General features: G+C 35.7%; 1 protein-coding gene across 2 annotated transcripts in view; it reads right to left on the bottom strand.

Annotated features, from left to right (window-relative positions):
• Positions 1 to 13,480, bottom strand: part of gpatch1 (G patch domain containing 1) — a 206,805-nt gene that overhangs the window by 37,308 nt on the left and 156,017 nt on the right. For both annotated transcript variants that reach the window (XM_028810057.2, XM_028810059.2), the window contains exons 14-15: positions 7,486 to 7,628; positions 220 to 401 (exon numbers count right to left, since the gene is read on the bottom strand). In XM_028810057.2, coding sequence (XP_028665890.2) covers positions 220 to 401; positions 7,486 to 7,628 — 325 coding nt within the window. The remainder of the gene's footprint in view (positions 1 to 219; positions 402 to 7,485; positions 7,629 to 13,480) is intronic.

Here is a 13,480-nt window from a genome sequence, read left to right as displayed (position 1 = left end):
AATAAAAGTCAGTATTGGTGTTAATGAACATTTTAAATTAATCTTTTCTTCAAATGCATCTGGATATCACAAATACATTATTGTATAATTAAAACAATTACTGTATATGACAACTATACCAATGAAATTGCTGATCAAAGGATATCATGATTAAAAATATATTTTTCAGTTACAGAACTCCAGAAATTACGTTTTTAAAAGCTTAAGTAAAATGGTTACCAGAGTTGGTGGTGTTTGTTCCTTAGGGACAATCGCAGGTTCACTTGAATCTGGTTGGGAGCCTTGTCTCTCACTTAAAGACTGACTTCTGGCCAAAGTGATAAATTCACTAAGGGAATCTTTTTTGTCATTTTCTTTACCAGGAACATCCCACCTGGACCGTCTGTTTGACTTCAGAGGAGCTGTGGAGTATGCAAAATACCAAGACATTTTATATATAACAAATATTACACGGTGTTATTTTGTATTTTTTGATTCAATGGTCTCAGTGGAGATTACAGTGAAAATTAATAAGCTTTTGAATTTCTTTAGCTGTCACTTGCAATGCATATGTGGATGGCTAATTAATTGCCACCTTTTCTTTAGTAGTTACTGTACTATTATACTCCATGCATCTGCAAATAGTGGAGTTTTTAGATTAATAATCATCAGTGTTGGGGAACATTACTTTTACAAGTAGTATAGTTTCATTGCTCATTATTTACAATAACACTAACTAAATATGTTCTACAGCACATATAAAATGCAATTTGTTGCAAACAGTGCATTATTTTTGTGTTAAATTTTCTTTTGTATGAAAAGCTGTACATTTAAAACAATGCATTACTTTTTCTTTTCAAAATTTGATAATTTTCTTGAGTTTTACAAATATGTTTAGTTCTTCATATGCAGTGAGGTGAATCACATCCATCCTCTTTATCCATTCCCAAAGCGAACCTCTGAAGATTCGTAGGATGATCACTGGTCGTTGTGCCACCTGATCACAATATTTCAAACAGGATAACTGGATTAAAACTAAACAGATTGAGACTTGCAAAAGACCGGCATTCCAGTCCACTGTGTTTACTTCTTCCCTTACATCCAGTGGTGCTGTGATAAAAACTGTATCCCTGTGACCCTAAAGTGGACCAATGAAATTTAAACCTCAGCACAGGCAGGATTAAATGCCTAACATTTGTTTAATCCTATTCACTTGATTGCATGGTACACACGTTTAACCTTTTCCTCACTAGCTATCACAAGATGGCTGAAGCACCCATATTACCGAATAAACAAGCTACCCCCAACATTGGTAGTTAATGTTTTGCAAACATAAAATTAAAAACACTAACCCAGTCCAACACTAAGCAATACAACTAACTGTTAAACACAGTAGTTTACACAAAAATACAGAGTGGACAAATAAATAAATACACATTACAAATAGCATCTAATGTGATCACTACAAAAGAGAATGGGGCAGTCCCCGGGGAACTTTCTCTGTAAATTTCTCTCAGCATAGCTCCCCCATTATAGCACACTGCCTGCACATGTGTCAAACAGGACATAAGCATGGCTCCCTCATATTGTTTATTAATAATGCTATTTATGTTTTAATTACAAAATAGCATATTTTTACATCACTTTTTGTCTCCATTATAAAAAAAAATCCTGGAAAGGAAAAGCAGGGCGACAAGATGTGATCTTCGCGAGACAAAAAAGACTGGCCACGGAGCATCTCGCGGGGACCGTAAACATGAGACTTGGTGCCAAGAGATTGTCCCAGGGCAGGGTCGTGGAACATGAGATTCTTGCAAGACATGCCCTTCTTATGAAATAAGGGCATGGCCAGCAAAACGCTTAGTCATGTAAAGGCACGTAACACACACAGATCCTGTGCTCTCAGCACATATAAAGCATATAAGGAACAATACGTTCTAGATGAAATGGCAAAGAAGAAAGAGCAGCAGGGAGAAAAGAGACCCAAAAGTGTTGGAGAGAAAAAAAGGCAGATAACAGATTATGAAAGCAGTGGAATTTGAAAGGCTCAAACAAACGATGGCGCGATACACATGCAGAGAACGGTACAGAATATGAAAGCAGTAAAATTCGAAAGTATTGTAGCATCCCAACCAAGTTGAAGCCTTTTTTGTTTTAAGGTCCGATTGAGGGAGGGCGGAGTACAGCACAGAAGACTGATAGCGGGGTATTGATTGATGCGGTAAGGGGGGGTGAGACCCGGGGGAGGAGGGGTCGGAGAGGGTGCTAGAAAATTGTGTTTGGGGTTACAAAGTCGGCGATTGCTCAAATAGAACTTTTGCGACACTTTATTACGTCAGTCGCTACAGTATCAAAAAAAAAAAGATAGTAAAGATCGCATTAGCTCAAACAAAAGGTAATTAATCATCAGAACCAGGTGTAATTGAAAAAACAGCAGGACAAATGAGGTCAGAAATAAAAGGCAAAGAGTGGAAAACAAAGTCTTTTCGCCTTTGCAACTTCATAAACACGTTCACAAACGTTGGCGCTATACACATGCTGAGCAGATTATGAAATCAGTGAAATTCAAAAGGCTCAAAGAAAGAAAAAACGTATTTGCGATACAAATGTGGAGAAAGTTAAAAAATATGAAAGTAGGAAAATTAGAAAGTATATAAAAAAGAAAGTAAACATTGCAGTAGCGCAAACAAATGGAAATTATTACTTGAAAAAGGGAAAATAATCACCACGGACCAGGTGTCATTGAAAAAAAAGCAGGACAAAGAGGTCAGAAATAAAAGACAGAGTAGAAAACAAAGTAAAACGTCATAAAGAGGTTAAAAAAAGGGGCCAAACACACGCAGAGCAGGTTAGAGATAATGAAAACTGGAATTCAAGCGACCCAAAAAATACGTAGGCAAGATACAGAGCAAGATACAGAATATGAAAGCAGAAAAAAACGAGTGTCAAAACAAAGAAAGTAAAGATGTCATTAGCGAAAAGAAAGAAATTATTACTCAGAGAAATTATGAAAAGGCGAATAGAGACCGAATATATGGACACAGATGATATGTCAGAAGTATGTAAATATTGTAAGGCTTTGAAGTTTAAATCAGAGAATTTCAAAAACGTTGTTTACCTCACATGCATTTATTGGTTACTTTGCAAAAAAAATTATTAACTGCTGATGATGTAGATCGCTTTGTCTGTGCTGAAATTCCAAACAGAGAAACCTATCCTGAATTATGGTACAAAGTCATTAAACTCATGTCTCACTGACCTCATTTAAAAGATTCAGCATATTGGGACTTGAAAGATTCCAAAATATTGTTTTTACATAAGTTCTGAAATAAAAGTGAAACTAATGAAATAGCAACAATTCAAAGAAAAAAAAAAATCTTAAAAGTGTGTATCCGGAAAACCAAACACAGGGGTAGGCCAGCGAAGTGAGCAGTGGGCGAAGCCCCCTAGTATTTAAAGAAAATAGGATTAAAAGAAATAAACAAGGTTTTAACAAATATTATGATATAATGGACATGGTTTTAAACTGTAAAAGTGATTCTCACGAACCCTTAACAGTGTATAATCATGCTAAACCCATACATGTAGCCAGAAATTTTCCTTGGAACAGCTTAAAGATTATTAAAAACTTTATGGCTCTAAAGTTGTTTATAATGACCCTAGTCAAAACCGGCATGTTTGGTTAGGCTGCTACACCAAGACTGAGATATAGTCTATACTAAAATGGATACATTTGAAAAGGCAGTGTGGACAGGGAAAATGTGCATTTAGAAAATACTGAATTATAACTGTAATGCAATCAGGCACTGAGTTACGTTTGTTCTGGTAATTTCCTTTGTGGTCTCATCTTTTCTGCCAGAACTGACCTTTCCTAACCTCTCTGCATTAGGTGACTGATTCATATCAAAGGCTCACATTCTGTATTTTTAAGGCTATAGCAACCTTATATTTGATAGTAACTTTTAAAGGTAGTTGCGCTTCATCATCAGTCAAAGTAGCAGTCTACACAGTACAGATTGTTTTCAGTTCTGCTCCCACCATAGTTTCATTCCTCTCCTGGCCAGTCCCAACAAAATCCCATCTAATTTCCGCCAATGCCCATTATTTTTCTCCTGTGAATGCCTAGGTTCCATTCTGCTCCCAACTGCATTTACAGTTTAAAAGGCACTTAAATCAGGCATATAGTCTAAGTGGTGTTTTTAAAATAACAAAATCTATAACAAGGGGAGTATTGAATGAATAATCACTTAGATGCAAGACAATGTTATTGTCTTTTGATTTTTCTTTCTTCTTTACAGTATGATCAAAGTTGATCTTTGATAAAATTTTCAAAAAATAGGTAGAAAAGAAAGGGTGAGCAGACGTCCCCTTTTTTCTGACAATTTTAAAAAAAAATTTATTTATTTATTTATTTTTATTTTTTTACAAAGAGTTAAAATAGCGGTCCAACTGATATTTATTAAAATCCCAAAATAATCTGAAATTTTGACATGACCGTTGCTTATAGTAGACTGTGTAAACAAACAGCAGACATATAGTACACATGGTTTCTGATCCATGTAAGAAATGTATATGGTTTGAAAGCACACGCAGTGTAATTCATGTGTGGCAGAGTAAAGAAAAGCATACATTCAGCTAGGTGACAGTTAGGAGGACTGGGCAGAGCCACAAAAGTATGCTAATCAACACCAACATACAAGTAAAAAAGGTACACAAAACACAAAACTGTACTTGTACAGATGAGTAAAATAATACCACCACCACCCATGTTTTCAACTAGGACATAATTAGTAGGCTGTCAAATGTTGTAATCAGGAGAGCTGGCATGTGTGACTTAAAAGTTTATGTTCGCTCTGATGAGTGCAAAACTACTTTTAAGTGTCAACAAAAGTGACAGACTACTTAATGAGACTTGCTTCATTCATTATACAGGAAAAATTCTGTTACAATGAAATTTTCATTACAACAAAGTATTTTTATGGTCCCTACAGTTTCCCCAAAGGACATGAGTCTATAGAAATCTCATTACTACGAAATACATTCAACAGATACTTTCATTACAACGAAGTGCCCAAAAGACCTTTAACTGCCTGCATGAAACATCCACAGAGCAGTTAGTTTTGTGGTCGCAGCTCAGTTGTGCACAACAATCCCCAAACAGAAACACAGTACATTTTTTTTTTCTTCGAACTTTCCTTGTACTGTTTTTTTTTGCATTTTTTCTTTTCTGTGGTTTTCAGTGAGACCTTTTTCTTATTGCTCATCAACATTTGAAAAATATCCACTGGAATTTAACTCATTGTCACCTCCTATAGAAACAGCAGACACGAAAAAACGATAACAGTTCATATTAGGAAAAAAAAAAACTTTACATTTTTGCAGCTCTCGATTGCGGCAAAAAGAAAGACGTTGCCAGTGAATTCAGAATTTTGCCACCAACACTGTCAACTTTCTCGAAAGACCAAGCCAAAAAAAAAAAAGAAGAAAAATCTCGGGTTGCAAACGTATGTGAACTGCTGCATTTGAAGACATCGCAAATGCAGTTTTTATGTGGTTCAGTGATGCTCGTTCAAGAAACATTCCTATTAATGCACCACTCATTCAAGAAAATGTGAGGTTTCTAAACTCTCTTGGGACCTCCCCCAACTGGACAACACGCCGAAGAGCTTTCCGAAGTGCGATCACCGCATCTGTGGAAGATTGTTTATCCATTGCTAGGGCAACAGCAGGCTTACAGCTCTGCTGCGGCTCTTCACCAAAGCAAACAGAAAAGATCTCGATGGGTGATGCAAGGAACATTGTAAATGCAGGGAACAGTATTACTTGGCCACTAACCTAGCCACAACCCTGCCTGACTGCTGTGTCTGTGTATAGGAGAGTGTCAGTTCCTGCTACAATAAATAACCGTGCTGTTCCTGTTTCAAGCTGAATAAAGCTGGTTTTGCTAAAGTACAGACACTCAGACTCGTGTTTTGGGGTGCAAGTCAGGGACTTATAGCACTACCTGATCTTTTATGATTTGCTTCTGTGGTGCTTCACTGCAGCGCTGTGAGCCTGCAGTTGTCCTGCCCCGGCAACGGATGAACAATCCTCCACAGACGCAGCAATCACGCTTTGGGTTGCACTTTGGTGTGTCGCCCCGTTGGGTGGGGGTGGATCCCAAAAGAGTTCAGAAACCGCACAATATGAAGAAGAAAAGGATGATTATCTTCTGACTGATAACTGTGCTGCCCACAACAAGCTTTCGCATTTAGTTAATATTCGCATTTAATCCCTCCCGCCCAATTACACAGCAGTGCTTCAGCCATTGGATTTGGGCATCATTCACACCCTAAAAGTATATTATCGTAAGGAAATGCTGAGAAAAATTCTCATCAGCATAACTTGTAGAGAGGAGGAGATTAAAATTAACGTGAAAGAAGCTACTGAAATGATTGCAAATGCGTGGACGCAAGTTAAAGAAAGCACTATAGTGACAAATACAGAATCTCATTACTATGAAATTTTCATTACAACGAAATTTTTTTTAGGTCCCTGGCAGTTCGTTGTAATGGAATTTTACCTATATTTCAAAAGCACAAACAGATCAGTTTTAAAACCATTATGGACATTTCCAATTTTAAAATAGTATTTTTTTGCTATTATGGAAAAGAAATACTAAATCTGCAAGACCTTAAAAAGTTCACTAAGTATTGAACATAAACTCAAATTGTTCAATTAGAAACATTTACAAAAATCCACTGCACATGAAGGCATTTGTCAAGTTCTGATTATATCCCTGCATCTGGTATTTTTTTTTGAAAAACAACATATGGTAAATCTAATACAGCAGTTTTCAACCTTTTAGATCTGTGGACCGGGACAAGACTGAAATAATACTTGATGATTGGGGAAATGGAAAATATAATAAACTTGTTTCATAATTGTTTTCATAATTGTTTCATAATTTGCCCAACCAGATGGTAAATTCCCCTTGGAGCTTCAGGCAACAAGATTTACTAACATTACATCAGTGTTGCATGTCCTTCCTCTAGTTTTAAGCATCCTGATTTACTAACATTAGACCAGAGAGAGGTTTGGGAATGGGAAGGAGCTGAAGGGGTCCTTTTTAAGTTTCTGTTCAGATGTTATGATTTTTTTTTTTATTAAATTTGTAATGAATAAGAAATTGAACTTATGTACATAATAATTTGCAGGATAGTTTAATTAATTGATTAGATTCAAGCTAAAGCAGAATAGTTAGTTATATTTGAGCATTCATTTAAAACTCTAAATACAACTAATCATATGCATCTCCCCTATTCATATATAAAATTACTCAATAAAAATTCGTAAGCATTCATAAGCCTATGTGAATTATTTGGCCAAAGTTGCTCAACAGATTGATTAATCGATAAAACTGTCAATGGATTAGTTGCTTACAAAACAACTGTTAGTGGCTGCCCTAAAACAGACAAAATGTTAAATACAAAATGTATATGTAATGTTAATTACAAGTAAACTTACTGCTTGCCTTATCTGGTTTCTGATCTGTTGACAGTTCACTCTGAGATTGTTTCAAGTGAGGTTTCGCATTCTCCATAACATTTAAGAAGTTGAAAACTGAGTATTTATCTTTTTTCACTTTTGTTAATCCAACAATGCTTGAGCTGTCAAAAAAATATATATATTAAATATATATATATACATATATATATATAATAAATAAACACACACACACACAGTTGAAAAGTAACATTTGAAAAGTTTTTGCCAGTCCAATACCAACATATTTTATTTAAAAGTTTTATTTAATACAGTATAAACACAAACATCCATTACATTTCTTCCCTTCTTCCCATTTGAGTGCTTGCTAGTTAAATACTGTACAAGTCACAGAATTACTAAGTCTCTGGCTTCATGGACTAAAATTTCAATCACCATTTTTTTTTTTTTTTTCCTATCCTACAGATTTTCCATACTATCTCTTTATACAGTGGTCAAAGTTATGGTTAATGCTAATTGTATGAAATTCATTGGTAACAAGTACCCCCTTTTCCAACACACCAAATTGATGTTACTTGAATGGCTAGTTACAACTGTGTGTGAGGTCAATCTTTCTGTAGATGCATACAAGAAAGAGGGGCCTACTTTTCAGTTTTGCTGGTTATTATTTTCTGAATTTGTGATTTTCATCTGAAAAAAACAGTGTGTAAAAATGACCTATGAAAATTAACAGGGTTGGTCGAAATACCAAAGTAATAGACATGCACTGTAGGTGTAAGATAAGTTTTTAATCGAACCACATAATTTTGAAATTCCACTTTTGAGTTGGATGATGCCAGTGATAAGATTGTTAATTGGTTTTATTTTTAGTATAGATACCAAAGTAAAACAAAAATGAAATAGTGCAACTGCCACCTACTACTGCAAATTCCTAAGTGACCACTTAATTTTCATTTTGATTATTTCCTAGTTTTTTGACTTGTAAGTAAAATGTAAAAAACTGCACTGGGTGACTATGCCAAGAAAGATATTTTCAGATTGTAAAGGGGAAGGTTCAGTACTGGCACCCTTTTAAAGCACCACAAGGCAAATATTGATAGTCAATTTCTACGGAATGGAACTGAAAAGCTATTTTAGCTGCTTCACTGCCCTAACACTATAATCCCCGAAGCCTACAAAAATATTTGTAATGCCAGGTCACCTTAAATTACCTCTCATCTCCTCATCAGCATCTTTGTTTTGCAAATGTGTCAATCAGCACTGGCAGCAGGTAGCCTGCTCATTCATCCCCCACTGAGGCAGCTGAAGTCAAGTTAGACATAAAAGTCTAACTTGAAGTCTCTTTATTTGGGAGTTAGGTGTCTGGAATTGCATAGGGTAAATAATAGATTGCTATTATTCAATTTATAAGGTGTCCTGGCATTACAAATATTCTTGTAGTCTTCAGGGATTCTAGTGCTAAGCATTATATATCCGTGACTGGTGAAAGATGGGCTCTATTGCGGAAATACTGGAGTATAATATATCACGTATATAGCACTGAAGCTAGCAGCAAAGAACATGTATTATTGATGTAAACTTATTTATTTATATTTAAGCAGCATGAGAACTGATTCCTTAAAATAGTAATTTAAATTATTTTTATCTGAGCACTACTACTGGTGTTCACTGGTGCCATTATTCTCTTAGAGCTGAAAATGCATTCTTTTTAAATAACATATCTGAGACATATTAACATTTACAGTGTTTATAATTAGGATATTAAAATCCAACAGATTTAGTAAACATTTAAATTAAGGTTTCAGAAATGGGTAACCATTTACATAGAATTCTAAACTTAATGTCAAATTCAGCAGTTCACCATTTCTATGCATTATTTTCCGTGTATTTTTCCATATTACACTTGAGCACAGGAAGGCTCTGGTAGTTATTTAATGTTTTATACTTTTGAAAAAAGCTACCTATGTGAAAAAGTGCATGCACAACATGAAATGTTTTTCTTCAACATAAGCGGACATATGAAGATTTGATCTTCATTTAAACATTGATATAATAAATGTAGACTACAAAATGTAAATGTGGTATGTATATTTTAAAATAAACAAATGAAAATTTGGGCGGCACAGTGGCGCAGTGGTAGCGCTGCTGCCTTGCAGTAAGGAGACCTGGGTTCGTTTCCCGGGGTCTCCCTGCATGGAGTTTGCATGTTCTCCCCGTGTCTGCATTGGCTTCCTCCGGGTGCTCCGGTTTCCTCCCACAATCCAAAGACATGCAGGTTAGGTGCATTGGCGATCCTACATTGTCCTTAGTGTGTGCTTGGTGTGTGTGTGTGTGTGTGTGTGTGCGCGCATGCGTGCCCTGCCCGGGATTTGCTCCTGCCTTCCACCCTGTGCTGGCTGGGATTGGCTCCAGCAGACCACTGTGACCCTGTGTTAGGATATATAGCGGGTTGGATAATAACTGACTGACAAATGAAAATTTCGCACGCCACTACATCTGTCTCAATAGTTCAAATATCTAAAATTAGAATCGGGTACAAACAATTAAAACATCATTACAGAGGATCTTGGAGGAACCTGTCTTACTTAAACCTTAGACATTTACTTTAGTTTGATCTTTGTTGTTTATGTGTGTGTTATCAGCTTGTCTAGATCAAAAGAATTCTGAGGCCTTCAGAAAGATGCTTATAGATGCCTAGGAGTCTGTGAATGGATTTTAAAAGATCTTCAAAGGACTAGAAATCAACAGTTCCATTGTCTGCAAGTTAACCTGCCAGTGGAGAATATTTAAAATAAAAATAAAAAAACTGCCAGCTTGGCCAGGCCATGCCACCCCAGCAAGTTCAGCCCTATTGCAGAACACATGATTCTGAAAAAAGTCTGTCAGAACCCACAGAATTTCATCATGGGGCCTACTGGTAGTTTTTTTTTTTTTTTAAACTGTTGATATCAAGGTGAATGAGTCTACCATTATAAAATGGCTGCACAAATTAGATATACATGAGAGATCAATCCGCAGGAAACCTTTGCTGTCCAGAAAGAACAAGAATAATGTTTGGAACAATTTGCTCTGGGAAAACGAGGTAAAGACACAGTACCAGAAAACTTGCTTGGTGAAAAACAAAAAAACACTCTAAAAACACAGTTTCCTTTAGAGTAGTCGAATTGTACATAATTCCTGCTGTTAACCTGTCAACTTAATACGTAAAATTTTACTATCTATAATGGAGTTTAATTTTCCCATGATAATGTGACATTTCAAGGCTTCCAGTATAATAAAAAAATGCCACAATGAAAGTCTGCAGAATGCACTGACAACATTTTTTACATTAACATGCAAAAAGGTGAAGTAAATGATAATTTCAAAAAAGCTTGCATTTTTATTTGTATGATTCCCATTGCAAACAGCAAGATCACTGCACACATACCTGTATACTCTTTTAATGTGATATTTATTTTGATATTTGCTGGTACTATGTCATCTATCCATTTCCAGACTTGAAAGTAGGTTTTTTTCCCCCCCCAAGGAATTCTTACTTGGGAATTTTTTTTTTTTTTTTTAAATACTGCTGAAGTCACCACTTCAACTATGTTGTATCAATATAAATAATAGTTTTTCCATGCATATAGTGCATATGTGCAAGCATATTTATAGCACTTACTGAAAATCTTTTTTAGCAACATGCAAAACCTGTGTAGCTCCCTGTGAGCCTAAACTGGGTGGGTATAATTTAACAGTAATACATTTAGAAATAAACACATTACAGAATTTGAGAGTAGTTAATTACATAATTCTAATATCCATCTGAAAAACAGGGTTTGGCAGTTATATTCACATGGGAAGAGCATGCAAACTCCACACAGACCCTGACCAGAATAGCAATCAACCTTAAGCTCGTGGTACTGTGTGGCAGGAACATAAGCGGTCCACATTAAATCATCAATACTAAATGTATATGTATTTGTAATGTTAGATCAGTTGATAGCATTGATTGCATGCTACAAGTCTCCTTAATCAGTCAACGCCATGATACAACAAGAAATATTTTTTCTGAAAAAAATTTTCTTTGAGTTACACAAACTGTATAACAACATTATTTATTATTAATAAAACAAAAAAAAATCTGACTTCAAAACTTTGCTGATCATTGATGCCGGTTCAACTTCCTACCTTCTTTGGATTACAAAAAACAAGTTTTGTTTCAACCCATTGGGGTTTAAATACTCAGCAAATCTGAAGCTAATGTGGCCACTCAAGATTGACAAATCCATCAAATGAAAAAGTTGCATGTGTTTTCTGCTTTCTCCTTGAAATTTGATAAAAGCTGCAACTTGCTGACAACTAGCAGGATATAATTAATTGATGGTTAATTATGGTCAATGAGACCCTCAAAAGGTGGTGATGTGGCTGTGTTATCAGTCAGAAATGAGAGTGAATAACTTTTGATAGGTTTGTTTTAGAATCGTCTACTAAGGAGTTCAATCCAGATTGATTTTTTAACCCATTCAAACATGTTCAGTGCCACTGGGAGACAATGTCTACCTGGGCAATATTGGGTACAAGGTAAGGAATCAACAATGGATGAAGTGACAGTGCACACTCATGTACACAACCACACTAACTCCAATACAGAGGTACCAATTATATAACAAACACTTGGGAGGATGGGAGGAAAACTGTAGTCTCTCGAACGAATGAACGAACAAAAGATGTGAAAACTCAACACTGGCACTATCTGGATCAGTATTTAACCCATAAATGATTCCAGAGTCACAACACAACAATACTAATCTGTGAATTACCATTCTGCTTCCATATATCATATTTCATGTTAATAAAAATATTGGTATATTAGTAAGGGTAGATGAAGGAGAATTATGTCATCACTAAACCGAAAATTAAGTTTGACAGCCCACACCTGGTAGTCCATGTTCATATTGGGTGCTGTAATTCAGTTACATATGGTAACCACACTTGTTTTATGGAAATGATTGGTTCACTAATGGGATAGAAACTGTTGTGTTGTGAACATGATGTATATTACAAAAAGCAAGAGCACCTGTTCAGTCAGAAATAATGATTGAAAGTTAATTAAATCACTGGCCAACAAAGATTTTGTTACAGAAAAACTTATGGCTGCTGAAAAATCCTTTTCATGCAGATTTCATAAATGTACTTAATTTTTCTATTGCCCACAATTTCAGTCATCTTCTTTTGGCTGTATATTTAGTTTATTAACTCTTATTAAAGTTTACAGGCTTTTCTTAAATTACACTTAGGATTAAAATATTTTATGCTGTTTGTTAACACTTTATTACACTGCAGAAGGACATGAAACAAGTGTGATGACAGAATTTGCAGGCTGTAACACATTTGAACATGTTTAGACAGGGCCAGATTCCTGTCAGAGGCACAGCTCCATGGCAGTTGGAGATCAGATGTTGAAGTGTAAACATCTATGTGTTTGCAACAATCAAATTCATTTTTTCGGATTCTCAACAGGACATTTTCCCTGGATATCTTGGAATGGTAAACAAAAAGCATGGTAAATTATTTCATGACAACATTTCTGAAATTGAAAATTGATGCCAAGGCAAGTGGAGTCCCAGTATAGTATGCCAGCCGATTACTGCTGGACCCCTAACCTATGTGTTTTGCCATTCTACGGTAACTCATGAATATTCAAGAGTGGGGCAGAACCTTCAACCAATAAACACAATGGCATGTAAACAAAAAGCTGTAAAGCCAGCTTTTGAACAAAATGAAATTGAATAAGGTGAATAAAGCAATAGTGAGGACAGTCTGAATTGGTCATTGAACACTAACACTGACAGGGAAACTGATGCATAAGGCTCTATACAACTAAACTACGGCGATATGCTTGGTGACTTCAGTCAAGTAAAGCTGTATTGGGTGCAGTATCTATGTGGCAAAGAGGCAAAATGATTGCAATCAAGTGAAAGGACAAGAAAGACATTAGCCCCCAGTACTGTTCACAATGCAGCAACTGTCAATG

This window comes from Erpetoichthys calabaricus, chromosome 9 (genome assembly GCF_900747795.2).
Source record: "Erpetoichthys calabaricus chromosome 9, fErpCal1.3, whole genome shotgun sequence".
Lineage (NCBI taxonomy): Eukaryota > Metazoa > Chordata > Cladistia > Polypteriformes > Polypteridae > Erpetoichthys > Erpetoichthys calabaricus.
Note: the sequence above shows the minus strand (reverse complement) of the source record. Positions and strands in the feature narration are given on the sequence as shown.